Source organism: Ammospiza caudacuta, chromosome 10 (assembly GCF_027887145.1).
Source record: "Ammospiza caudacuta isolate bAmmCau1 chromosome 10, bAmmCau1.pri, whole genome shotgun sequence".
In the NCBI taxonomy this organism is placed as follows: Eukaryota; Metazoa; Chordata; class Aves; order Passeriformes; family Passerellidae; genus Ammospiza; species Ammospiza caudacuta.
The window spans coordinates 9,520,587-9,545,596 of NC_080602.1; the positions used below are offsets into that span (position 1 = coordinate 9,520,587).

Consider the following 25,010-nt stretch of genomic DNA (forward strand, 5'->3'; position numbering starts at 1 on the left):
AGGTGCAGATAAGAAGCTGATAAGGAGCTGCCTAGTGGAGGTCAAGGCAGGTAACCTGTAGCCACATTTCTCTTCACAGAGAAAAGCAAGACACATCTTCCCAAGAATATTTCTCGGTTTCACATTCTCTGAACATCAGAGGAAGAAAACACAATTTTTATCATCTGCTGTGCCTGTGTTGTGCCAAAGTAGAATGCAATATGGAGATTGTTTACCCACAGGGATGGGGTTTTGTTTCCTTGGCCTGTCAGGGCCAGGTGTGTATGTTGGGACTGTGGGCTGACAGCCATGAGATTCTGTGGAGTATGTGCAGAGTTGATTGCACAGCAGATTCAGTTTAGATGTAATAGAGTGGAATATAGAATAGATTAAGAGTATAATAAAGTAATTAATTAGCCTTCTTTTAAGATGGAGTAAGATGCATCATTCTCTCCCCTTGTCAAGGCTGCCTGTGAATTCAATAGTAACCACTTTCTGTCCTGGCATATTTGGTGTTTGCCTCAGTTTGTACAGTGATGGAGTTGGTATCCATCTTTGGAAGGTGATCTCCTGGTAGATTCAAATTGGCATGTGGTATCTACATCTCAGAGGTATCTACCTCTTGAAATTCTCCTAGCACCCTCTTTCAAACAAAGTAAGCAGCTGCCCTGAGGCTTGGTGTGCACTGATCTAGTGCCCTGGGCAAGTAATGCCCAGTGATGGTGTTCTGTCACCTTTTGTGTGGAGTCAATCCCCAGGTGTTTTGTATTTTGGAAAAGAGGATGCCATTTCTTTTGAGATGGGCTTGTAGTTCCTCTCTTTGGCAAAGCAAGCAGGTTCTGAGGCACACACTGGGTACTCTCACTGAGTGTAAAGCTGCTCTCTGGGTTAGAGCTGTTGAGCTGTCAAGTGGGAATGGAAACACCAAACTGCTGAGCTTTTTGTCCTGGTAGTTTTAGTGTGTGAGCAGTCCCTGGTGCTGCTCCATTTGGATCCTGGCTCTGAGACTGAAGGCTTAAGGTGGTACCCAGAGCTGAGAAGGGAAGTGCTGATAGCAGGGTGTGTGCTGGTAGTTTGATGGGTGCAGCTGAAGCTGTAGGCAGCAAGAGCTTTCTCAGCTGACTTCTTTGTGAGCTCTGGCTTTGACAGATGTTTTCAAGCTTGTGGCCAGACTCTGTGAGAGTGAAAAGATTTGTTAGGGCAAAGGAGTTTGTGCTGCCTTTTAAAAGTGGTGCAGAGAAGGGTTTGCGCTTTGAAGTGGAAGATCAGTGAAGCCTTTTTGTCCTGATGTGGCTGATTTGAGAGACGTTTGTTTCTTGTCTCTGTGCTCGGGGTGGTTCCAGCTGGGCTTTGTGCATTTCCTTCTTTTGTGAGTCGACACCACCATCGTGTGGTTGTTTTCATAGTGCTGACAGTGCCCAGGAAAAAGCCAAGCACTTTTCTGCCCCTGCCCCATTTGTGTGGGAGCAGTTTGTGGAAGAGCTCTGCCATGGATCCTGGCTCTTGGTGTCTGACAGAGTGGGATCCTGCATGTACTGGTGAAAGAAGAGGAATTGTTTCATCCTTAGCTGTGCACAGCTTATAGGTTACAAAAGAAAAGGCAATTCCAGCACAGCATCTTTCTTTCAGTGTGTTTTCTTGTGCGATCAGCTGTTGAACATGTAACTCACACCCATTGAACTGCATCCAGCTCCATAAGAGATGTGTCCTTTCCCTCAAGCTCCATGTACCATCTTACCCTCTCACTCTTGCACATCACAAACCCCTTCCAATGTCCAGCAGGTATTCCCAAAGGAAACACCCAACAACAAAAAGCCAGTGCAAGCTTCATCTTCCCTTTGCAGTCTCTAAATTAAACAAAACACACTAGTGATTTGCATTTGCCTTCTCAGCTATATATATAGCATCATCACATTCTCTAAAGGCAGCAGGGTCCATCACTAAAGTGAAGCATTTCCAGCTGCAGTTCAGACTGAGAAATGTGCCAGGAGACAAAGCATTTGCTGACCTTCCCTCTTCCCTGTGAAACCTGATTTTCACAATGCAATCACTTTCAAACACCCTCATTGTTGCCTAATTGAAGCATCTGTATCTGCCAGAGAAGGAAGTGTCAGGACAAAAGGCTTTATGAAATTACCCTCTTACCTAGCAGCCTCTAAAGTGCACAAACATGCTGGGACTATGCACCTTCCTTCTCACATGTACAAATCAGACCTTTCTGGGTCAGTTCTAGACAGAAATGTGAGGGGCACACTGCCTAGCACTGGGCTTTGAGGCTGCCAAAGCTGAGCTTTATCGAGAGCTCAGGGGTGGCATGGCCCTGGCTGTCTCCCAGAGAGGGCTGGCTTTGCCCTGGGGCTCAGTGTCACTGGCACAGGGACTGCAGCATGGGGGTAATGAATCCCTGCTGGCCTCACCCCGGGGAGTCACCCCAGGAGCAGCCATGACATCAGTGTCACCTGCAGCAGGTTACACACCACGGCTGTGGCAGGGACAGGGCCAGGCATGGGCACAGAAGGGACCATGGCACTGTGTGCACACTGTCCCTGCTGCTTCTCCTCCAGCTGCTGGGGGGTGGGGGATCCCATGTCACTGTGTGCACGCTGTCCCTGCTGATCCCAGACACCCTCTCCTGGAGCCAAGAGGCCACTGGGACACTGGGGGGGACTTGGGGAAGGGAGGGACCATTGTGACACAGCAGGGCTGCACAGAATCTGTGGGATCTCAGCACCTCAGGATGGAGGTGCAGAGAGGCCGAGACCACCCTTGGGGGGCTCGGGAATCCTGGAATGTTGCCAGAAGTGTCTGGTGGCAGGATTTTGATCCTACACAGGAGATGAGACCTGTATGAGGATGGGAGGATTCCACTGGGTGAATGGTGAAGGGATAAGTTAGTTAAAGTGTAAAACACAGGGTTTAGGATTTTGGTACAGTGGGGTCTAGAGAAGTAAGATGGAGGAATTGGGGCGTGTCCTGTCCTTCTTCTTCTTCTTCTTGGCCTCCATCTTCTGTGGTGGTGGTGGCACTTTGGGATTGGTCATTACTAGAAGTGCACAGGTTAATAAGAGTAGAAAGTATTGGAGAAAAATGATAAATATTGTACACATAACTTAGGGTATAAAGATAAGTGACCGCCCGGGGGCTTCGGGAGTGTGCCCATGGCTGACTTGCTGTGCAGACCTCTGTCGGGCTGAAAGAAAATCTTTTAGATAAACAATTAATAAACACCAAGACCGAGACAAGATCAGAAGTCTCTCCTCGTCCTTTGAAGCGTCGGCTCTCCAAGGACATCCTTGAGAATTCCAGCACACCTAAAACAGCAGAAAACCTAAACAGCCTAAACAGCCGAGAAACAGAGCAAAAATGGCATTCCCTGAGCTAACTATCTCCGGTAATAAATCAGCCCAGCAAAGAGAAAAGAAGAACGCCGAAAAATTTACAAGTGGCGTTCGCTGCGTGGGCACCCCCCACCAACCCTTTCGGGGGGGGATCAGCCCTGAAGAGCTGAAGAGCTGAAGAGCCGAGAGAGCAGCTCCTGAGGAGAGAAGCCTGAGAAAAAAAAAAAAGGAAAAGAAGAAAGAAGAAAAGAAAAGAAAAGAAAAAAAAAAAACAGCCAGAAGAGTCTGCAAAAAAACAGCAGTCACTGAGAATTCCATCTCTCAGCTTCTGCCGAAGGCAGTTCGCAGAGCAGCCCGGATCGGAACCAGAAGGCGCCTCTGGATTCCTTCTCCTGTGACCTGCTGGACAGAGACGGGAGCCTTCGGACAGCTCTGACGACAGATTCGGTGAGAAGGTCAAAAAATAAGAACATAATTGCACACTCTCCCAAAAAACAACGGGAAATTTTGTCCGCCTTACAAGGCGTGGCTCAAACATATACAGAAAGGATCTCAAAAGAAAGAATTAAAACAGCTGTTGTTGTGGGCAAGGCTTAATTACCCACTGGCCGAAACATGCCTGCTATTCGAAGTGGGGTTTTGGCAGGAAATTAATAGGCACTTATATTTTTTAGCAACAAAGAAGGACGAGACAGCGTTAAAGCTGCTCTCGTCGGCAAGATTGATGCCAGAAAGGCATCATCTCGGCACAGTCGAAAAGACTGGGAGAGCAACGAAAAGTTGCCGGCACCCTCAGAAGGAGGGTGGGGAGCAAAGCTCCAGGAGAAAAAAAAAAAAAGAAAAAATTTTAATTAGTTCTGGCCTCAAGAAGCCAGGGGAAAGGGCTCTCGAGAAAAGAGAGCAGGAAATAATATTAAAGCCCCCGGTCCCAAAACCCAGAAACCCCAAGAAGCTCCTAAAGCGTCCTAAAACTCCGGAGAATACAAGGGAGTCAGGATCGGAGGAGGGGGTGCAGGGGGGAGAGAAGGGATCGGGGGGGGAGGCGTTTCCCGCGGGGGGCACGGCGCGGCAGCGGCGGAGCCGGCGGGGAGCGCGGGTGAAGAGATAAAGAGAGACATGAGTGCAGACGCGGCTTTTATCAGCGCGGCGCCGGGGGGTGGCGGCCGCTCCGGCCGGCCGGCAGAGTAACCCGGGAGCAAAGTCGGCTCGAATTGCGGGGCGGGCCCGGGTGCCGGCGGGGGGCGGGCTGTACACACCGGCGGGAGGAGCCAGGGACACAACGTCAGAGGGAGAGGAGACAGAGTCGGGACAGACCGAGGGGAGGAGATTCGGAGGTGGAACGAGGGGGAGAGAGTGACGTCTCGGGCGAGGAGGGGCCGTGCTCGGGATCCTATGTCCCAGCGGCTCCACACCCTCCTCAGACTTGATGCCTCTGGTATAACCCTCGGAGTCCCAGTCCCTTCCCTTCAAGGGAGACGTTCTGGTGTTCAAGCTCCATTTTCAGCTGAATTAAAAGCCAAGCAGACACGGTCTCAAATGAGATCACGAACACGGCAGTCGACAGGACAGGGGCGGTAGAGCTCAGGCTGTCATCCGAGCTGGGGAGGCCGGTGACAGCGCCACCTAGTGGGGGGCAAGGCTTTCGCTTGTATCTCCACAGATCGAGACGTGGGTGACGGCACGACACGTGAAACCATTTCGAGTGCGAGAACATGAAAATGCGGATCCCAGAACAAAGATCCAAGAGAAAAAAAAAGAGACGAGTACTCAAACAGGGGTCGAGACTCAGATTGCCAAGACGACTCGGAAGAGAAATAAGAAGAAACTAAGGACTTTGGGGGGATTCTCTGTTAAGGTCCTGAATGAAAAGCAAAGCAATGATGTCACACAGAAGTGAAGCCATGAGTTTTATGATGCTTATACGCATCATTCTTTCATTCATTGAAATAAGCAATGGGGGTAATTTACCTATTAGTCAGCCAAAGCAAAATATATGGTAGAATAGTTTGACATCTCTCCCATTTGGAGAGGAATTTTAAGGGTAGAATTCTTTGACATCTCTCCCATTTGGAGAGGAATTTTAAGAGTAGGATTCTATGTTTTAATAGTTCTCCTAGTCCTCATACTTGTCATCCCATGCATATTTGCATGTTTAAAACACGCTATGAATCGGATAGTAAAAGAGATCTTCCTGGTGCAAACAGAAGGGGGAGATGTGGGATCTCAGCACCTCAGGATGGAGGTGCAGAGAGGCCGAGACCACCCTTGGGGGGCTCGGGAATCCTGGAATGTTGCCAGAAGTGTCTGGTGGCAGGATTTTGATCCTACACAGGAGATGAGACCTGTATGAGGACTGGGAGGATTCCACTGGGTGAATGGTGAAGGGATAAGTTAGTTAAAGTGTAAAACACAGGGTTTAGGATTTTGGTACAGGGGGGTCTAGAGAAGTAAGATGGAGGAATTGGGGCGTGTCCTGTCCTTCTTCTTCTTCTTCTTCTTGGCCTCCATCTTCTGTGGTGGTGGTGGCACTTTGGGATTGGTCATTACTAGAAGTGCACAGGTTAATAAGAGTAGAAAGTATTGGAGAAAAATGATAAATATTGTACACGTAACTTAGGGTATAAAGATAAGTGACCGCCCGGGGGCTTCGGGAGTGTGCCCATGGCTGACTTGCTGTGCAGACCTCTGTCGGGCTGAAAGAAAATCTTTTAGATAAACAATTAATAAACACCGAGACCGAGACAAGATCAGAAGTCTCTCCTCGTCCTTTGAAGCGTCGGCTCTCCAAGGACATCCCTGGGCCTTTCCAGGCCACCTAAACAGCAACACAGAAAACCTTACAAGAATCCACAAACCTGTGTGAACCTTTTTCAAGGTATGTTGTGACCCCGTGGGACCCAGGAGACCCTTGTGATGCTGTGCAAGTTCACAGAACTCAGGCACTGTGACACCACAGAAGCCCAGGGAACCCTGGAGACCATAGGAAAGCTATGGAACCTGACAGAAGCCTGGGGAGCACTGGGATGCTGTGGAACCTGGTGGGACCCAGGGCCCTAGTGACACTGTGGGGCCTTTTGGGACCAGGGAGACCCTAGTGAGAATCCACATGGGGAAAGAAAGAAGGGTCAGGAAGGGCAGAGAGACAATTCAGAATGCCATGCTGCTTTGGTTTCAGGAATGTTGAGTGAAGCAGACAAACTGATCCTGGGTAAGAGCAAGGAAAGGTTGTGTTTAATGTTTGTTTGGGGTTTTCTTGTTACTCAGCATGTGAACCTTTTTCAATTGGCCAAACATTAATTTCCCCAAGTTGAGTCTGCTTTGCCAACAATCATATTTGCAAAGCCATGTCCCAGGGTTTATTTTGTCCTGGAAGAATTCTCATCTTGTTTTCTATGCTTCTCATTCACAGACGGTGGAGCAGAAGTGAGCAGCTGGGTGAGCAGCTGACTGTGCTTACCCCACCACAGACATGGACCCACAAATGCACCTACATGGCACAGTGTGTGTGGGGAGTGATGCTGTCACCAGTGTCCCCTACAGCACCACCAGCACCCACATAAACAAGGGAGACTGTCTGACCTTTTTCTACTTCTCTGGCTGCTCAGGGCTGGAGATGGGTGCTGGACACCCAGATCCATCTCTTCCAGACACACCCCATAGGTCTGTGCAGCCTGTGCCTGCAGCTCAATCCTGATCTGTCCAGGGTCCTGCTCCAAGCCTGGGCACCCCCTGGTGCTGATCTTCTCTAGTCGGTGTCCGGCCCAGCTTGAGTTTTCCAGGCAATACCTCACTCACAGAAGCACCCATCTCTTGTGGCAGTCTGTAGCAGTGCCCATAGAAACAGAAGGAGCCGGTGTGTGCCTGTAGCAGTGCACAGAGCAGTAGGAGCCGGTGTGCACCTGGAGCTGGTGGAATGTGACCTGCAGGAGCAGGCACCACCTTCACCACACAGATGCGTTGGTGGTATAGTGGTGAGCATAGCTGCCTTCCAAGCAGTTGACCCGGGTTCGATTCCCGGCCAACGCAGGCCATATTTTGCTCCCTCACCTGCTCCCGAAAGCGCCGAGGCCACGAACCTTCTCTCTCTGTAACCTTGGAAGACAAACCACAGCTTGTGGCCTGGTCCTCCGTTCCCTGCCGTGATGCACCCTGTTCTGACGGACAGGTTTCTTCTCACCCCCCACTATCCTTCTCAGGGATTCCGATGAGGGTGATGACAAAGGTTTATCCAGCATCAGCTCTTGGGGCCTAGAAGGACACTCTGCTTTCAGCAGTTTATTTTTCCACCTCTATTTTTCCACCAGAGATGGCTCTGTTGGTACAGGTTGAGAGGGATTTTAGGGTTGCTGCTGCAGCTGGTTGCACCTGGCAAGAGAAGCATGCTGCTGTGGCATGGTAATGATGGAGACTGACAGTGCCCAGGTGGGGACCCATGTGATGGTGTTCACAGGGGTCTTATGTTGAGGAAAGAGATGGAGATCTGACTCCATATTTCAGAAGGCTTGATTTATTATTTGATGACATATATTACATTAAACAAAGAATAGAAGTAAAGGTTCTCAGAAGGCTAGCTAAGCTAAGAATAGAAAGGAATGAATAACAAAGGTTTGTGGCTCGGACAGAGAGCTGAGCTAGCTGGGCTGTGATTGGCCCTTAATTATAAATATCTAAGATGGGCCAATCAAAGATCCACCTGTTGCATTCCACAGCAGCAGATAATCATTGTTTACATTTTGTTCCTGAGGCCTCTCAGTTTCTCAGGAGGAAAAATCCTAAGGAAAGGATTTTCATGAAAAGATGTCTGCGACAGACCCAGGCATGAACTGCACTGCATGAGGCCAGTTCTGCAATTTGGGGGATAGTGGGAGGAGGCCTGTTCTATATAAAATGTCTCAGTGTATCATTGGGGTGAAATTGCTCTCCATCCTCCACCTATTCCATCTCTACAGTGCCAGCTTTGACAAATGACAAATGCTTTGTCATTCCCCTTCAGAGGGGATGCTGGTACATACAATGTCTGTGTTCACAACACACAGTAATTTCATATGTAGGACTCTTTCTTGAATACAAACTGTGGCACATGTGAGAATTTCATTTGGAAGGACCTGGTTAGCAATCATGACTGCATGTCTCAGACACCCAATGTCACCAACCCACAGGTAGGGCTGCTGTTCTTATTGGGGCTTCTTGCAACTTAGATACTCCCTCACTTTCCTAGGGACCAAGGTGAGGCTGACCAGCCTGTAGCTCTCTGGGGCCTCTTACCCTTTTCAAGACAGGAGTCTTTTGCCTTGTTTTAGTCCTCAGGCATCTCTCCCAGTCACCATGATCATTCAATTATTGAAAAAGGCCTGACAATGACATCAGCCTGTGCTGTCGGCACTCATGGGTTCATGGGCAGGTTCATGGACAGGGGGATTGGAACTAGATAATCTTTAAGGTCCCTTCCAACCCAAACCACTCCATGCTTCTGTAATTCTCTGATTCTATAAGTTATGTATGTCTGTTATTCCCTGACCTGATCTTCCTTCACCAGGGATGCACCATCCTTACCCCAGAGCCCCTCTGATCTCTCAGGCCTGGGATTCCTGAGGCTTGGTTTGCAAGTGAAGACCAAGGCAGAGGAGTCATTCAGTGCATCAACCTCTTCCATGTCCTGCCTCACCAAGTTCCCAGCTCATTCACCAGTGGGTTGTGTGTCCCTTTTGTCACGTGGTACTTACAGAAACCTCCTTGCTGTCTTTGACATCCCTGGCCAGATGCAATTCCACTTCAGCTCTGGCTATCATAACTGCATTTCTGCATGCTCAGACAGAGCATGAAGATTTGAATAATAATGATTGCTAATTAGCTTATGCACTTTTGTCCTGTAAACTGCCAGCCAGATGCTTTAGGGAATATATCTGCATGGCCAATCAAAACACTTCCACCCACACCCAGGCGTGCACATACACGCCCCACACACTGCAGGAGTCCTCTGAAGAGAAGGCAGAGGCCAGGAGCCCTGGAGGCTCAGGGGAGGGTGATGGAGCACTGGTTCACAGCTATTGCAAAAAACCCCAAAATCATCTTGATATGAAAAGGAACTGCAGGTGTTCATTGTTTTATTTTGACAAAGAGCAAAAACTAGAACAGCCAGTTGTATGTATAGAAATGCAGAACTAGAGCAAGGGTAAACACATGGGTGACATCCTCAGCTTCTCCTCAGAATGAATCACATCACAGTGCTGACAGCACATCCTCTTGTTGTGCCTGAGTCCTGCTGCCACAGGGCTGCTGTGAACACAGTGGTGCTGTCCAAGGCAGACACAAGGTGTGTGATGTGCTGAGCAGCCCCAGTCCCAGGCTTATGTTCTCATCTAGTTTTTTTCCCAAAATATTTATATCTCCCACTGCCAGCAGTTTGGGAAACCATGCTCATGAATTTGTGAGAAATGTCTGCAAAAATCCACCCACCTGGCCTCTTATATGTTCCCCATGAGAAGTTTGCCTGGTTTTCTAAAATCTGATGGATGGGTGGTTGTATACCACAGGTGAATGGTGGCTGCTAGCAGGCAAGCCAAAAAGCAGAAGATACCAGATGGGCTTTGTCTCTGTTCTGCTTTCAGCAGCATAGTGGGGACTTGTAGCAGGACATCCCCGACGTGGTAATAATTAGCATTGACTCCATGACTCCAGAAGACTGATCCATCACTTTATTATACTGTACTTATTAAGAAACTCATCACCCTTACAGACTGACACAGTTTGACCCACTTGGTCCCTTTAAGTAAAACACCATCACCAGTGGTCAACCAAGAAATCACCCTTTGGTAAACAAATCTCCTTAACAGATTTCACATGTTCACAACAACAGGTGCAGCAAGCAAAGATAAGAATTGTCTCTCATTCTTTTCTCTGATCTTCTCCCAGCCTTCCCCAGGACAATGCCAGGGAAAGTTGTGCCTGTTGCTCTCTGTGACCAGAGAGCGGCTACCATAGGGGTGGTTCCTGGGAGGAGGTGAAAGCTAACACATAGTGGGGCACCACAGTGTGTTATATTCGCTGTTCCCCGTTTTGGGGCTAACGGGGTGCTCCTGTTACCCTGCACAGGCTGTTAGTGCTGCTGGGGTTGCAGGGCAGGGTGCAATTTTAGATGCGAATATGTACTCGTGAGAGGAAACCAGGCAGAAAGCAGAGTGGCGCAGCGGAAGCGTGCTGGGCCCATAACCCAGAGGTCGATGGATCGAAACCATCCTCTGCTAGGAACTTCTTTGTTCCCTTTTTCCGGGAGGCGGAGCCATGGCCGGGCCACGAGGTGGCGGCGCGGCCTCGCCATCAGCAGGGCCGGTTAGCTCAGTCGGTTAGAGCGTGGTGCTAATAACGCCAAGGTCGCGGGTTCGATCCCCGTACGGGCCAGCTCAGCTTTTCTTCAGCATCAATCCTTTTTCTTCCCGTCCGGCTCTCCCTTTTTTGGCAATGATGGTGCAGGGAAATACTCTGTAGGAAAACAGGGATCCTGCCTGTGCTGCTCAGCCCTGACGGATGGTCTGGAAGAGCTTCTAGGTTCTCCCCATGTTTTCCCTACTCCTCCTTTTGCAGGTGTTCATTCCAGTTAAGGATAAACTTCACTGGTGTTCATGGCAGATGCATCATCTCCATCAGCCCTCAGACCTGGCAGTGACCTCAGCTGTGCCATGGCTGGATTCAGGTGTGCAGCACTAACCACTGCAGCTGCTGCTGCTGTGCAGGGGCTGAGGGTCACACCTTGGCCAGCAAGGCTTTTTGTGGCCATCTGATGACAGGTAAGAATCAGCTGGGGTACAGATGGAGCCTTGGTGGGCAGGCAGGGCAGTGGAGTCAGTTGTCCTGAGAGAAGGACTCTTGGGGTTTCCCTCCTTGTATCAGGATGCTGCCCAAGGTCACTCTGTGAGATTGAGAGCCCTCAGTCTGTGGCATTCTGTGTTACCCTTTTTTTGCACATTCTGTGTTACCCTTCTAAAATCTTGAGAATTCGGAAGTCAGTCAGGTAGTACCAATTCCACTTGACATCACACATCTCTGTGCAAATATTGACAGAGCCTTAATTAGTTTGATTTGCTTATCTGCTTTAACTGCTTTATAAGGCAAATCTCATAAAATTATCTGTGGATTTTATAAGCTTCCTTGGCAATGCTACAGTCAATGTTGCCCATTTAAATGGTGAATAATTGTCAGAAAGCAGGTTTGCACAGGAAGTGCATCAGTCAGCGTCCTGCCCTAAGGACCCTAAGAGTGACAAATGTCCATGTCCCCCACTTTCAGCCACCAGCAAGGCTCAGTGGGTAACCCCAGGAGGCACAGGCTGTCTGTAATCCCACAGTGGCAGAGGGGCATTAGATGCCATCCAGGCCATCATATCTTTATCCCTATATTTTCCCACATTTATGGCTCTCCAAAACCACCTTGGTCCCTCCTTTTCTCCACTTTTCATTCCTGCCCTGAACGTCCCATAAGTCACAATCTGAAATTGCTCTTTCCTTGTATCCCACAGTGTGAATTGCTCTTTCCTTGTATCCCACAGTGTGACTTTGCCCCTAGTGAGGGACCAGCTGTGACCTGCAGTGGCCCCATTCACCCTCTGGCTGGGAGCCACCTCTGAGCCCAACAAGAGCAGCTGGGACAGGGAATCCCTGGCACTGTGGAGGTTCCCAGGGCTACTCCACCTCCCCCTGCTTGTCTTCATTGCAGAAGATGAGCTCTTCACCTAACCTAATGCTCTCATGGGGTAGGAGTGCTCCCTGCAGCCCTGGCTGACCCTAACAACCCTCAAACACCCCACATCCTGCCCTGTCCCTTCCAGTGTCCCTGGCAACCTCAGGGGACCTACAGCCCCCAGGACATTGAGCTGAAGTGACAGAGGGCAGCCCCTGCCCCGAGGTGCTGCACCCCAGCCAAGCCCAGCTCACTGCAGCTCCCAGCAGCATCTCCAGCCCTGCAGAGAACAAGGCTGAGGGAATGAGAGGGGTTCAATATGGGGTGGGGGGTGACAGGGGCCAGGGAAGTGGCCCCAAGAAGGGGTGTCAGGGCTGTAGTTGAGCTCAGACATGGGATGCAGCTCTGGGTTCTCAGGTGAGACCACTCTTGAGCACTGATAATGTAGAATATCAGCCTTCTTTCTTGGGTGCCACTTCACTCCAGGGCTTGATGCCATGGGACTGCATCAAGCAGGAGGCCAAAGTCTGCTCTCCTGACACCCAGCATTGTGACTTGTGTCTGGCTACCTCCTTCGGGCCTCTGAACTCCAGCACCTCAGTTTTACCAAGGGGAGCAGCTGCACTTTGTTATTTGATCAGAGTAGGAGATATCCAGACCTTGAAAATCTCATTTTAGCACCTGTTGAAGCAGGCCTGTGAGAGGGAGATCTTGAGTTTAGGAATCACCATCTAACTCCCATAGAATGGAGGCACTTTCTCCTAATTAGGGACATGGAATTCATCAGCAGCCCCTGAGCTCCCAGAGACATAAGGAGGCACCCTACTGCCTGGAGAGCCTCTGGAACCATGCCTGGTAACACCTGAGCTCCAAGAAACCCACTCACCTGTTTTAGGTACTTGTATGTGTTGTGCCCTAAGTGATGGAGCTGTTCCCTCCCTTATCTGGCCCAACCTCCCCCTCTGACCTGGCTCCTGAGGCAAAGGGGGCTGTAATGTTGTGTAAATGAATAATCACGTCAGCACCACTGGGAGGACTGAACCTGGGATTGTGTCTTGGGAGGGATCAATCTGGTTTCAGATAGAGGTGCTGGAATGCTGTAAAGAGGCAGATGGGGAAAAAGGAAAAGCCAAATGCAGGAACATTTCCAAGCAGCCTGCATGGCCAAAGGAAGTTTTGGAAATAAGAACCAACAGCTCTGTTTTCTGTATTACAAATCATGGTTTTAGTTTAATACATACAACACAGGCAGCTTCAACAAGCACAATTTACAATCATTGTCAAGCACTGCAATCCATGTGTTCCAAGGCTCCTTCAGGCACTGTTGCCTGCCCCGCTGCCCTTGCCAGAGGCCGCTGCCTTCTGCACGCGGCTGGCGCTCGGCTGCCGGGGCATCCTCTGGGCAGATCCTTCCCGGCTGCTTCTCTCGGCCAGAACCTGGGAGCCACCCACAGCAGAGCTGCTTTTATTCCTCCCTGAATAAACAAACACATCCATGAGCTTCCACATCCCAGCCCCAGCATCCCCACACAGCAGCTAGCCACAAGCGTTCCCTCAGGAACCATGCAGGAGGCAAAATTCCATTAATGTCACAAACATCTCCAGCATCCAGTGCACAAAGCAAATTGGTGAATTCAGCCCAACAGGTATTGGTGCCACTAAACCCAAAGAAGTGACAGTAGAAGCATTTTTAATTCTCATGAGGTTTAATCTCCAAAGTAACCAGCCACTTTGTTCCAGTCATTGCACACAGGAACAGCAGCACAGCAAACAGCACTGCTGGAGCACCAAGAGTTTCCAGCACCTCAAGCTGGGATAAGTGAAAGGATGTGCCAGTGTCCACTGGTGTCTGAGACTGCTGCCACATCATCAGATCACACACACCTCTCTCCATATCACTTCTGTCACTCAGTGAACAGATCTGGATTTCCTATCATCTCCTGGGGTTCTCAGGAACTCAGACTTCTACACAGGATTTCAGACGTTCTCACAGAGCTCAGGAGGTGAGAGTTCCCCTCCTGGAGGCACAACTGATGGGCTCTAAGAGGCAGGGTGGGAGCAGGGAGCAGCAGTGGGTACAAAGGTAGAAACTGAGGGAGGCAAGGGGCAACAGGATCCTGACAGAGGAGAGAGTGACAGACTCACTGCTGCTGAGGGAATGAGGGACACTGACTTTTCCTGCCACTCCCTCAGGTGAGAAGTAGGACTCACTTTAGGAAAGAGAATAAAATGAACATGATGTACAGCATTTATTAAAGATGGCAACCTCCATGAAGCATCATAAAATGAGGAAACAAACAAGGCATACAGCGGGCTGTAGTTACATGCACACAATTAAAATGAAGAGTGACATTTTGGCAACCACTCACAGTGCAACCTGCACAATATCAACAGCTGCTCTACACTCTAGAGTCTCCATGGGCATGATCTTGGGTCATCTGTACTATGGACAGCCCACAGTTACTCACCAGACCATCCTGTCTCCTTGGAGCAGCTGTCTGGGGGCAGGACTCACATCACTACTACCAGCTAACACCCTGATGCACCAGCAAGACAATCTAAGAACTTCCAAGCAGGAGCAGGTGGCTGTTATTAATCCATAAGATTTGGGTGGCACAAAAATCCATTCACTTATCCCAGCCAAGTCAGGTGCTCTTGCTAAACTCTCTTCTTGTGAAGCAGGGCAGTTTTGTGCCAGCAGCCACCACCCCAGGTCAGCCTTGCCAGCTGTGCTGTAGCTCAGGCACCTTAAGCAGCTTCACTAAAGCAAGTGCTGTGGATGAAAACAAACACACCGGGCAGAGGTAAGATGTGATCTCACAGTATTTGAGAGAAAAGTGGCAGGAGGAATAAAAGCATTATTCACCATGATGCTTTTAGCAATCCTGGACACATCCCCAATGTCCTCCCCTTCTCCCATGCATCTGTCTGCTGAGAGGGGAGGTCCTGAACCCACCCACAACTGCAGCTGTGTGCACACCCTCACTGGTACCCTCAAACAATCCTGGAGTGGGGCCCTTGGTGTTCTGACCAAAACAACTTGGGGAGGAAGAGTCATTGGGCTGAAGAGAAGCTGGGCTCAAAGCGCATGCCCTCCATCCCCTAGTCTTGAATCACAGTAAAACAAACCACCTAAACTGCATAAACACCCAGAATATCTCTGGAAGCAGCCTGTGCAAACCCATGTACCAGACAAAGACAGCTCCTGAAGTGTGCAGGGACAGACATGGTTTGTGCTTCTCTCAGTTACACTATCACAGATAACAGATTCAATTACCACAAAGCACAAAAGCAGCTCAATGAACACAAACTCTCTGTAATTCAAGTACTACAGAGGAACAAAAGGACTCCACTGATACTTTCCTTGCTGACTGTCATGGTTTGACACTGGACAGATGCTGGGCACCCACAAAAGCCATTCACTCACCCTGCCATGTTACACCCCTGCAGTGTCCCTCACTTTTCTCAGAGCTCTGCTGAGTCTGATTTTTTGAGTGTTTCTTTGGTAGGGTGGGGGAAAAGAATGAATTGTCACTCAGTTATAATTCAAACTTGTATCTCATTACTGTGCAGCAAAACTACAGGACAAATTTGGCATTTACAGTATTCCTCTAAATCCTTTTTCTTCTGTCAGGTCTTGCCTTGCAGAGCATGAAAAGGAGGAAAAAAAAAAAGCTTGATAACCAGCCTGAAAAGACATATTGAAAAAATTATGGCACTGCAGCAGAGAGGAAAGCTCAGAGCCTCAGGTAACCCTGCAAACCTCCTGCAAGAAAAGTGTGACAGGGGAGAGACCTCCATGGCCACCCATTCTTCTGGGACTAGAGCCACAGCAGGTTGTGACTATTCCAGCCTAGACTTTTTGCAATTTACTTCCCTACCCATCACCTGTATTTTGAGAGGTTCAACTTTTATTAATACCTCCTGGGAGGGGAAAGGTACAGGAACTTTTAACCAAGGCAATTTCAGCCATCCCAGAAAGCACAGTACAGCTGAGAAAATTTTTGTCAGTTCTAAAATAATTGACACATTGATAATTTCTGTACCAAAAAATAACAGAGGTCTATAAATTGAAGCTAGCTGGTTGCCTACAATACAGGAAAAAAAAATCATTTTGGAATGTGAGCCTGGGGGAAGGGAGAGAAACAGCAACAACTTCACATAAGGAATGCTCTGTGCACAGAACCTGTCCCATGCATTACCATGTCCATCATTAGACAAAACATGAATAAAGGCCTCTCGTCCAAAAGGCTTAAACTCTATTGTTTATGGTAGGAGAAGCTGGCAGGAGTGAGAGTTGCAGGGTAAGATCCAGAAGGCAACCTAACTGCTCCTCAGTGACTGCAGGAAGTCCAGTCATTGGAGTGGTATTGATGGAGTGCTGGAAAAAACACGAGTATGAGCAACTAAGTAAGAAAACCATGATCAGGATTCTGTAAGTCCTTTAATTAGTCCTATATAAGTCACCAATAGATCATTCTACAGATCTTTTTTCAGAGAAGACATGCAGACCATGAAATGTCTGGGAATATTTTCAGGTGCAAGGCACACATCACCACCACTCAGACCCCTTGGGGATATTTCATTTACAATTAAAGCATAATAGCCAGTATAACCCACAGAAAAAAATTCACTGCATGATGTATAAACCCCAGATTAAATAAATGTAAGATAAATCCTTTGCATATCCAAGGGGATTCCCTCTGCCATATTAGAGCCTTACACAGAATTCTCCTTGTCAGCATTATCCTTATCTCCTTAATACAGAAGTCCACACTACAAATCCCACATCAGGGTGAACCCTGAGATAACTCAGGGCTGAGTGGAAGAGCAATGCAAAGCAGCTGGCATGGCAGACCCAAGAGTCTGACAGTCACCACTGCAAAGGCTGCTCACAGCTAAAAACAGGCTGCCCAAAGGGAAAGAAACAAGTCAGAAAAAGGGATAAACAGGGAAGGATAAAACCCCACAAAGATGGCAAGCAGAACACACAAGAAGGACCAAGTTAGGAACAAGCTGTGTTATACACTGAGGAATATTTATGAAACAACTGAACAGCAACACTTACAGTTCTGAGGCCTTGACTGCATCTAAGTATTTACACAGGAATTAAATAGTTAAAAAAGCAGGGCAGAAAAGGACTTGTGATTGTCCACAGCATATTTTTCCACACAGACCATAAAAACTCACCATGAGAACCTCTGAGAGCCCATGGCTGGTGATGGGCTCAGTGTATTTTCCAACAGGCACTGGAGTTTGTGAGAGTTTCCCTGGGCAGGAGAGCATTCTGACCCTGCTATGCACAACTCCTTTCCTCCTGTGCCTTGCAGCCCTAAAATCCACACACCAAGTGACAGCCCCACAAAGGAGACAGGTTTTGAAAAGCAGGCTCATGTTAACAACACATTCAGAAGAGAAATTAGCTGGGGCAAAGCTTCAGGAAGTAATTTTATAGTAAGACTCTCTCTGGGGAAATGGGGAATGTGAAAAAGAGGTTGGAGTGCCGAAAGTGAGAGAAGCATCAGAGACTACTCATCAGCCCAAAAAAGAGCAGGGCACTGATATATGCACGTGTATAGAGGTAGAAAACTGCAGGGAACCAGCAGGGACTTGAGGGTTGGCTGATGGAAACAGAAAGCACAGAAATATGTGAGAAATGGGTTACTTAATTACACATATGTCTAGTCTAGCCAAACTCATCACTGTCCTTAACCCTGCCCCTCACACACACAGAAAGGACACCTGGGAAATTCCTTCTATTTCAATCCAGCACTTTCCCTCCCAAATGAAATGCTGAGGGACCATTTTGAATGAAGCTTAAATTAAGCTGCATCCAGCTAAATATGCCAGATGGATGCTGCAATACCCACACAGAGCAATTTGCAGGCAGCTGTCAGGGATTCAGTTACCAGCCAGCACAGAAGGCCATGGCTGTGTGCTGTGGGAAAATACAGAGCTACTCATTTCAGACTCCCTGATGCTTCATCAGCACAAAAGCTGAAATAACCACAGGGCAACCCCCAGCACCAATAGTGCTGATCAGAACTGCTGCATCAGCTTTATTTTAGCTGGTTTTTAAAGCCTCCTGCACCAGGATGTGCTGGGAGGCCTCAGCCAGATCTCATTCCTGATACAAGTGGGGCAGAGCAGGCTTGGGTGGGACCAGGATTCCCTGAGCCACTTGTCTGCCTCCTGACAGGGCAGGGAGTGCAGGGCTGAGCTGAAAGGCACCAAGCAGCTGGAGAAGCTGGCACAGGACAATGCTGCTCTTGTCACAAGCACAGAGCTTGGGCTGCAACCACAAAAACAAGTCCCAGCAATGCAGAAGAGGCATCTCCCCTAGCAAATGCCTGGTCCTGCATGGAAGCTGCAGCATCTTTTTCTTAAATGGAAGCAGCACCTTCCAACAAGAGATTGCAGAGGCAACAGCAGGCAGCACTTAGGTTCCCCCTCCTTACAGCAGCTCCCAAAGGGAAAGGAGGCAAGGCAAGGCAAACCCACCAGTCCTGCAGAACAGATCCACCCCCAGACACCCCAGAGACACTTACCCACTCCTGAAGGATGCACTTGGACTGTGCCCACAATGAGAAAGCTCAGTGAAAGAGCAGTGATTCTTTTTCAAGTTGAAGGATGGTAAGTTTAGATCAGGTATTGGAAAGAAATTCTTCTCTAGGAGGGTTGTGAGGTCCTAGAACAGACTGCCCAGAGCAGCTGTGGCTGCCCCATCCCTGGAAGTGTCCAAGTGTCCAGGAGCCACCTGGGATAGTGGGAGGTGTCCCTGACCATGGCAGGGAGTGGAATGAGATGAGTTTTAAGGTCCCTTCAACCCAAATCATTCCCTGATTCTGTGATCCTTACAAGGAGGACTGGACAAAATACATCCTTCATATCAACAGGATCTCACCAGCACTACTTATACTCACAGAAATGAAAACACAGGACTAAAGTTGTGCAAAGCCCCTGCTGAGCTTAAATTCTGCCTAAAGCATTTTCTGAGCATCAGCTTTTCAGTGACAGTTTTATTCACAAAAGAGTTAGCTGATGTCAGCAGATGCTGTGTGACAGCAAAGTCACTTGGGCTGGCAGAAACTAAAGAGAGAATTCACTCTCAGTTTCATTCAAACTGAGTTAGGGCTCTAATTTAACACAAGCTTACAGAAAACCAAAAACCTGACGCAGTTGGGAAGACCAAGCCTTCTGACAAGGTATAGAAGTTCTGTCCTTTGCAATTTGGTGAGGGATGAATGTGAAAAGAAGAGGCCCAAGTGCCTCTTCACTACCATTACCAAGCAACAGCTTTGCATAGAGGGCAAATTCAAGCTTAGCATTTAATGTTTGACCACATCTGCAGCACAACCGTGGCTTGATGGTACAATCTTCCTGTTTCAGCAATTCCAGTGCATTAACTTGCACCAAGGACATATTTTAATCTTGGGAAATAAGGCAGCAATTGGCCAAACTGGCTGCTGAAAGCCAAACTAATACCAGAAATATTTACCACAAACAACACCACAAGAGAAATTAACTTTTCCACTGTGAATCCAGGCTTAGTGACAGCAGATTTTAGTTACTTATCTTTAAACCTTTTGGAAGTAATCCACTGAGTTGTCGAGCCAAAAGTCACTTCAGGGAGTAAATAGAAATTTTATTAGAATTGGTTAGGAATAAAATAAAATTATATATATATCTACATATGGCACAGGTTCAGGGCTATGGTTGTTACTGTCCATGGACATTAGAGTATTAAGGAGAGATAAATACATTCAAAAGCAGTAACTGCTTTAGCTGACAGCCTTCTATTTCATCTTCCCACACAAATACCATCCTAGAGGATGGAAACCGCTGGATGAATGTTAGAAACCACCATGCACATGGGGATAAAGGAAGCAACACAGCTTTCCTCCTTTTCCAGGAATTCCTCGTGGCCCGGAAACTTTGGCTTTTTTTGAGTTACATACAAAGAAAGCAGTACTGAATAATACCGTAGATTAAAGTGAATTTTTCTCTGGTAAGGGCTTGGCGAGCAGAAGTAGCACAAGTACTGCAGCAACCTCTCCTCAAAACCCATGAACATTAAGACAAAGGGGTTCGGGCCGGGGCTGTCCCGGAGCGGGCCCCTCGGGCCGGGCCAGGGCTCACCCGGAGCGGGCCCCTCGGGCTGAGCCGAGCCGGGGCTCACCCGGAGCGGTCCCCTCAGGCCGGGCCGGGGCTCACTCGGAGCGGTCCCCTCAGGCCGAGCCGGGGCTCACCCGGAGCGGTCCCCTCAGGCCGGGCCGGGGCTCACCCGGAGCGGTCCCCTCAGGCCGGGCCGGGGCTCACTCGGAGCGGTCCCCTCAGGCCGAGCCGGGGCTCACCCGGAGCGGTCCCCTCAGGCCGGGCCGGGGCTCACCCGGAGCGGTCCCCTCAGGCCGGGCCGGGGCTCACACGGAGCGGGCCCCCCGGGCAGAGCTGCCCCCGGGGCTCACCCGGAGCGGGCCCCTCAGGCCGGGCCGGGGCTCACACGGAGCGGGCCCCCCGGGCAGAGCTGCCCCCGGGGCTCACCCGGAGCGGGCCCCTCAGGCCGGGCCGGGGCTCACACGGAGCGGGCCCCCCGGGCGGAGCCGCCCCCCGGGCTCGGCCGAGCGGCCCGCGGGCCCCTTCCCGCGGCGGCCCGGGCACGGGGCAGCGCCAGGCGCGTTCCGGGCCGCAGCGGCCGCAGCGCGGGCCCGGGGGCCGGCGGGCTCCGGCCGTGCTCGGGAGGCTCCGCCCGGGAGCTGCCCGGGGAAGGGCCCCGTCCGCCCCGTTCCGCCCCCGCCCGCCGCGTACCTCGGCTGTCGGCGGGGATCGGCGCGGGCGCGGCGGGGCCGCTCTCGGCTGCCGGCGGGAGCCGCTGCCCGGCGCACATCGACTTCAGCACCTGGAACACGGCGAGCGGCGCCACGTTCATGCGCAGCAGGTCCAGCAGCACCCTGCGGGGGACACCGGCAGCGCCCGTCACAGGGGGCTCCGGCCTCACCGGCGGCTCCCGCGGGGGCGCCCCCACCGCTCACCGGAACACCTCCGGGTCCAGCCCGCTGCCCGCCGCCTGCGCCAGTTCGAACAGCTCCGCTTCCTCCGCGCTCAGCAGCTGCTTCCGCCGCAGCCGCGTCTCCGCCATCGCCGCCGGAGCCGCCATTCCCGCCGGCCCCTCCGACATGGCTGCGCGGCCACGCCCCGGGCCCGGCCTCCTCACACCAGGCCACGCCCCCACGGTGGTCAGCCCCGTCCCGCCAGCCCGGCACGGCTGCTCCCGGCGCGGCCGGCAGGTGGCGTTCCAGCCGCGCCCCGGCCACAGCGCCCGCGTAGGGACGGTGAGCGGGGTGAGGGTGTGCGGGGTGTGAGGGGTGAGGGTGTGCGGTGTGTGAGGTGCCCGCTATGCGGTGGGTGAGGGTGAGGGATGTCCGCTCTGCGGTGTACGGTGTGAGGTGTGCAGTGTCCGGTGTCCGCTATGCGGTGTGAGGTGTGCGGTGTGTGCGGTGTCCGCTATGCGGTGTGAGGGGTGAGGGTGTGAGGTGTCCCGTATCCGCCCCGCCGCCCTCCGCGCTCGCCCCTGGGGCCTCCCCGCGGACGCCTCCGCTCCCGAGCAGGCCGGGCGCAGCGGGGCCGCTGTGCACACAAAGGGCCGTGCTGCAGTTCGGGGTGTGGAGATGCCCTGCGGACCCGTGGGGGCACAATGAACCCCCGTTCTCACCCCGGCTGTGCCCCGGGCCCGGCGCAGCTCCCCCGAACGCGCTGCAGACCCCGAGCCCAGAGGGCAGCTGGGGTTGCGTGGGGAGAAAACGGGAAATTGGGGTCTTGAGTCGCACCGTGGCGAAGCGCTGGCAAACTGAGATTGAAATTCCTCTATCTAAATGGAAATGAGCTGTTGCCATCAGGGAGGGATGGTTCGTCACCGCTGCCCCGGCCCAGCACACACAGGCCCAGAGCTGCGCTGTTAATGCAGAGCAGAGCAGAGGGGTCACTGTGTCCCCCCATCACCGCTGTGACAGACCCCATCCCACCCCCACACCAAGCCACAGCACACAGATGCTCCCACTCCACATCCCATCTGTGAGTGTCAGAAGGTGACCCGACCTTGTGCCCTGCTGACAGACAGACATCTACTGCAGACACCAAGACAGCAGTGACATGGATGATGATAAAAGAAGGATCTTGCTCTCTATGGCCCCAAGCACGACCAGCCCAGCAAGAACAATTATGGCTGTTTTGAGTAGGAACAGCTGCTGCCAGCACGAATTACTGTGCTATATCAAAGGGATGTCTCTGAGCAGCTCCAGGACTACTCCCCACCTCAGCCTTGGGATGCCCCCACTAATGTTAACAGCAAGAAGCTGGTAGTGTGGGATCATCATGCCTGGGATGTCCTGGGGAGGGACAGCCACACCACTAGCACTGGGATGGTCTCAGTGGAAGATCATGGAATCCTGGGTTTGGGTCAGCAGGTCATCTAGTCTAATCTCCTGCTGTGAGCAGGGACATCTTCAATTAGAGCAGGCTGCTCCAAGCCCTGGCCTTGAATGTTTCCACACATGGGATTTCCACCACCTCTCTGAGCAACCTGCACCAGGGTTTTACCACCCACACTGTAAAATACTTCTTGTATCTAATCTAAATCAACATTCCTTTTAGCTTAAAGCAACTTCCCCTTCTGGGTGCCTGAGCCCGGTGGTTTGGAGACAGGCCTCCAAAACTGCACAAAAAATGACAGAACTACTCACAGGTGTAGACGCAGAATTTGGTGGAGGCATCCAAGCAGAGATGTCTTGGGACAATTTCCAAACAGGACACCGGGAGCAAGTCAGTGGTTTGGAAGGATGCTGGGAACCATCCTGAAGGGATTAAGTGAGGATGATCTCCAAGTCAGAAGTTGAAATTTGTCCTTTGGGTCAAACATTTGGTCTTTAGGAAGAGATTGGAGAGGAGGCATTCAGCTGTGCCAGTGCACATGTGTGCTGTGTAGGTGCCACCCTGCACATTGCACTGGCAGCCCAAAGGGATCAGGAGCAAATTTCTCTCCTTTTCTCCAAACTCTGGCAGCTGAGCTGTCATCTGATCCTCCTGCAGATTGCTGTGCTTGGAGGCAAAACAGAGGGCTCAGCATTCTCAGGGATACCCAAGTAACTTCAGCATCCCTGGTTTCAAACTAATCACTGGGGTCAAAACCAATCATTGGGGTTTCAAACTCATCACCAGGCTGGGCCTCAAGGAACTGCTCCAGGCCAGAGGGCAGGAAGGGGGCATGGATGACAATGTCAGGGTTTAACCCAGCCCCACAAGGATCAGCTCTGGTTCTCTCCAGCCTCTGAGGTACCTGGGAGCCTTGATGACTTGTGCTGGGATGGTGATGTGAGGCTTGGCACTAACCAAAGGGTTTCATTTCTAGCAGGTGGGAGACATTAGGGACAGAATTCAGTGAACACACCCCAGCTTCCCAGGTAGGCAAGCTCCAGTTCTGCCTTCTATCAGTCTTTTATCACTCTTGGTTGCCTCCATCCTGCAAAACTACACATTTTCATAGAATCATAAAATGGTTTGGGTTGGAAAGGACCTTAAAGCTCCTCTTGTTCCAATCCCCTGCCATGGGCAGGGACACTTTCCACTATCCCAGGATGCTCCAAGCCCTGTCCAACCTGGCCTGGAACACTTCCAGGGATCCAGGGGCAGCCACAGCTGCTCTGGGCACCCTGTGCCAGGGCCTCACCACCCTCTCAGCCAAGAATTTCTTCTTCCCTCATCTAACCCTGCCCTCTTTCAGTTTGAAACCATTTTCCCTTGTCCTGTCACTCCAGGCCCTTGTCCAAAGTCCCTTTCCAGCTCTCCTGGAGACCCTGAGGGCACTGGAAGAAGCTTTAAGGTTTCCCTGGAGTCTTGTCCTCTCCAGGCCTCACAGCCTGAGCTCCCCCAGCCTGTCCTCATGGCAGACAGCCCTGTGAGCAACGTTTTGGCCAGTGAAGCGCAGGGCTGACACAGCCCCAGGCTGACCCAGAACCAGGCAGAGAGACACGAGGCCAGGGCTGCACCAGCTCAGCCCTGACCCCCTGCACAAGCTGTTCCCAGCAGTGCTAATCCAATTACAAAACAAACTTCCTGCCCCCATTCTCAGAGCTGCAGCATGCTGAACCAGCCCTGGGATTGTGGAGGGCTTTGTGAGGGACCAGCAGTGAATGGCAGAGGGAGGAGGGACACAGAGCACAGGCAGCTGGGAGCACACGGGGCACTGCTGGGACAAGTGGATTACAATTATTACAAACAAAGGTCTTTGGTCTAACTTTACACTCCCAACAGGGTTAACCTCAAAGCCACACAAGGTTGTTCATGCCCTTTTCCCTCCTGGGGATTAGCATCCTCATGAATAGGGATCCCTGTCACCTCTCTAGCCCTACGGGATGCCTGCCCTCAGCCACCCCATTCCCAAACAAAGCTCATTCAGTCACAGGATGGCAAAGGCAGCACTAAAATACCCTTTCAAGAGAACTTCAGTTCAAATTTTCTGGAGAGAAACTCCTGCTAGAACTGGAGTGATATACTTTTGGTGGTCAGGACAAAGGAAGGGGTTATTTCCCTTTATTTGGTATTGGTGAGACCACACCTGGATACTGTTTCCAAGTCCATGAGGAGAGTCAGAGAGTCCTGCTGAGGATGGTCAAGGGCAGAACAAGGGAGTTTCACTTCTTTACCTGGAGAAGGGCTCAGGAGGGATGTGATCCCCACAGCAATGCCCAAGAGCCATTTTCCTGGAGCACCTGGACACCCAGCCCAGCTGCAGGCAGTGCTGCTGGCCCATGCCTGGCTCTGGGCAGCTCCTGCAATGCACACAGGTCTCATTCCTCATCCCTGTGCTCAGCAGGGATGCTCTGAGATGGAGCCAGCTGACTGAGCAGGATTCCACCACAAGGCTGCACAGCCAGCACTGCCTTCCAGGCACATTGCTCCCTGCCACAGCTCCTCAGGAAAGCAGCCCCACACTGTGGGGAGCGGCATGGACACAGGAACCCTCTTCTT

The 25,010-nt window shown here is 51.0% G+C and overlaps 1 protein-coding gene and 3 non-coding genes across 4 annotated transcripts; 3 read left to right on the forward strand and 1 right to left on the reverse strand.

The window, feature by feature from the left end:
• The first annotated feature begins 7,271 nt into the window (after window positions 1-7,271).
• Window positions 7,272-7,343, forward strand: TRNAG-UCC (transfer RNA glycine (anticodon UCC)). Its single transcript has one exon. It is a non-coding gene; the product is annotated as a tRNA-Gly (tRNA).
• A 3,146-nt stretch (window positions 7,344-10,489) lies between these two features.
• Window positions 10,490-10,561, forward strand: TRNAM-CAU (transfer RNA methionine (anticodon CAU)). Its single transcript has one exon. It is a non-coding gene; the product is annotated as a tRNA-Met (tRNA).
• Window positions 10,562-10,641: 80 nt separating this feature from the next.
• Window positions 10,642-10,715, forward strand: TRNAI-AAU (transfer RNA isoleucine (anticodon AAU)). Its single transcript has one exon. It is a non-coding gene; the product is annotated as a tRNA-Ile (tRNA).
• Window positions 10,716-13,209: 2,494 nt separating this feature from the next.
• On the reverse strand, window positions 13,210-21,188 carry LOC131561917 (mitotic-spindle organizing protein 2B-like). Its single transcript, XM_058811426.1, has 3 exons — window positions 21,020-21,188; window positions 20,796-20,938; window positions 13,210-13,465 (listed from the first exon to the last, which is right to left on the reverse strand). Exons 1-3 carry the CDS (start codon window positions 21,163-21,165, stop codon window positions 13,305-13,307), a joined length of 450 nt encoding a protein of 149 aa, XP_058667409.1. The 5' UTR covers window positions 21,166-21,188; the 3' UTR covers window positions 13,210-13,304.
• Between the last annotated feature and the right edge of the window lie 3,822 nt (window positions 21,189-25,010).

Coding starts and splice junctions, on each gene's coding strand:
- LOC131561917 (XM_058811426.1), bottom strand. CDS start 21,165: ATGTCGGAGGGGCCGGCGGGAATGGCGGCTCCGGCGGCGATGGCGGAG. Junction 20,939..21,019: donor CTGGACCCGGAGGTGTTCCG/GTGAGCGGTGGG, acceptor TGTCCCCCGCAG/GGTGCTGCTGGACCTGCTGC. Junction 13,466..20,795: donor GATCCCCGCCGACAGCCGAG/GTACGCGGCGGG, acceptor TTGTTTATTCAG/GGAGGAATAAAAGCAGCTCT.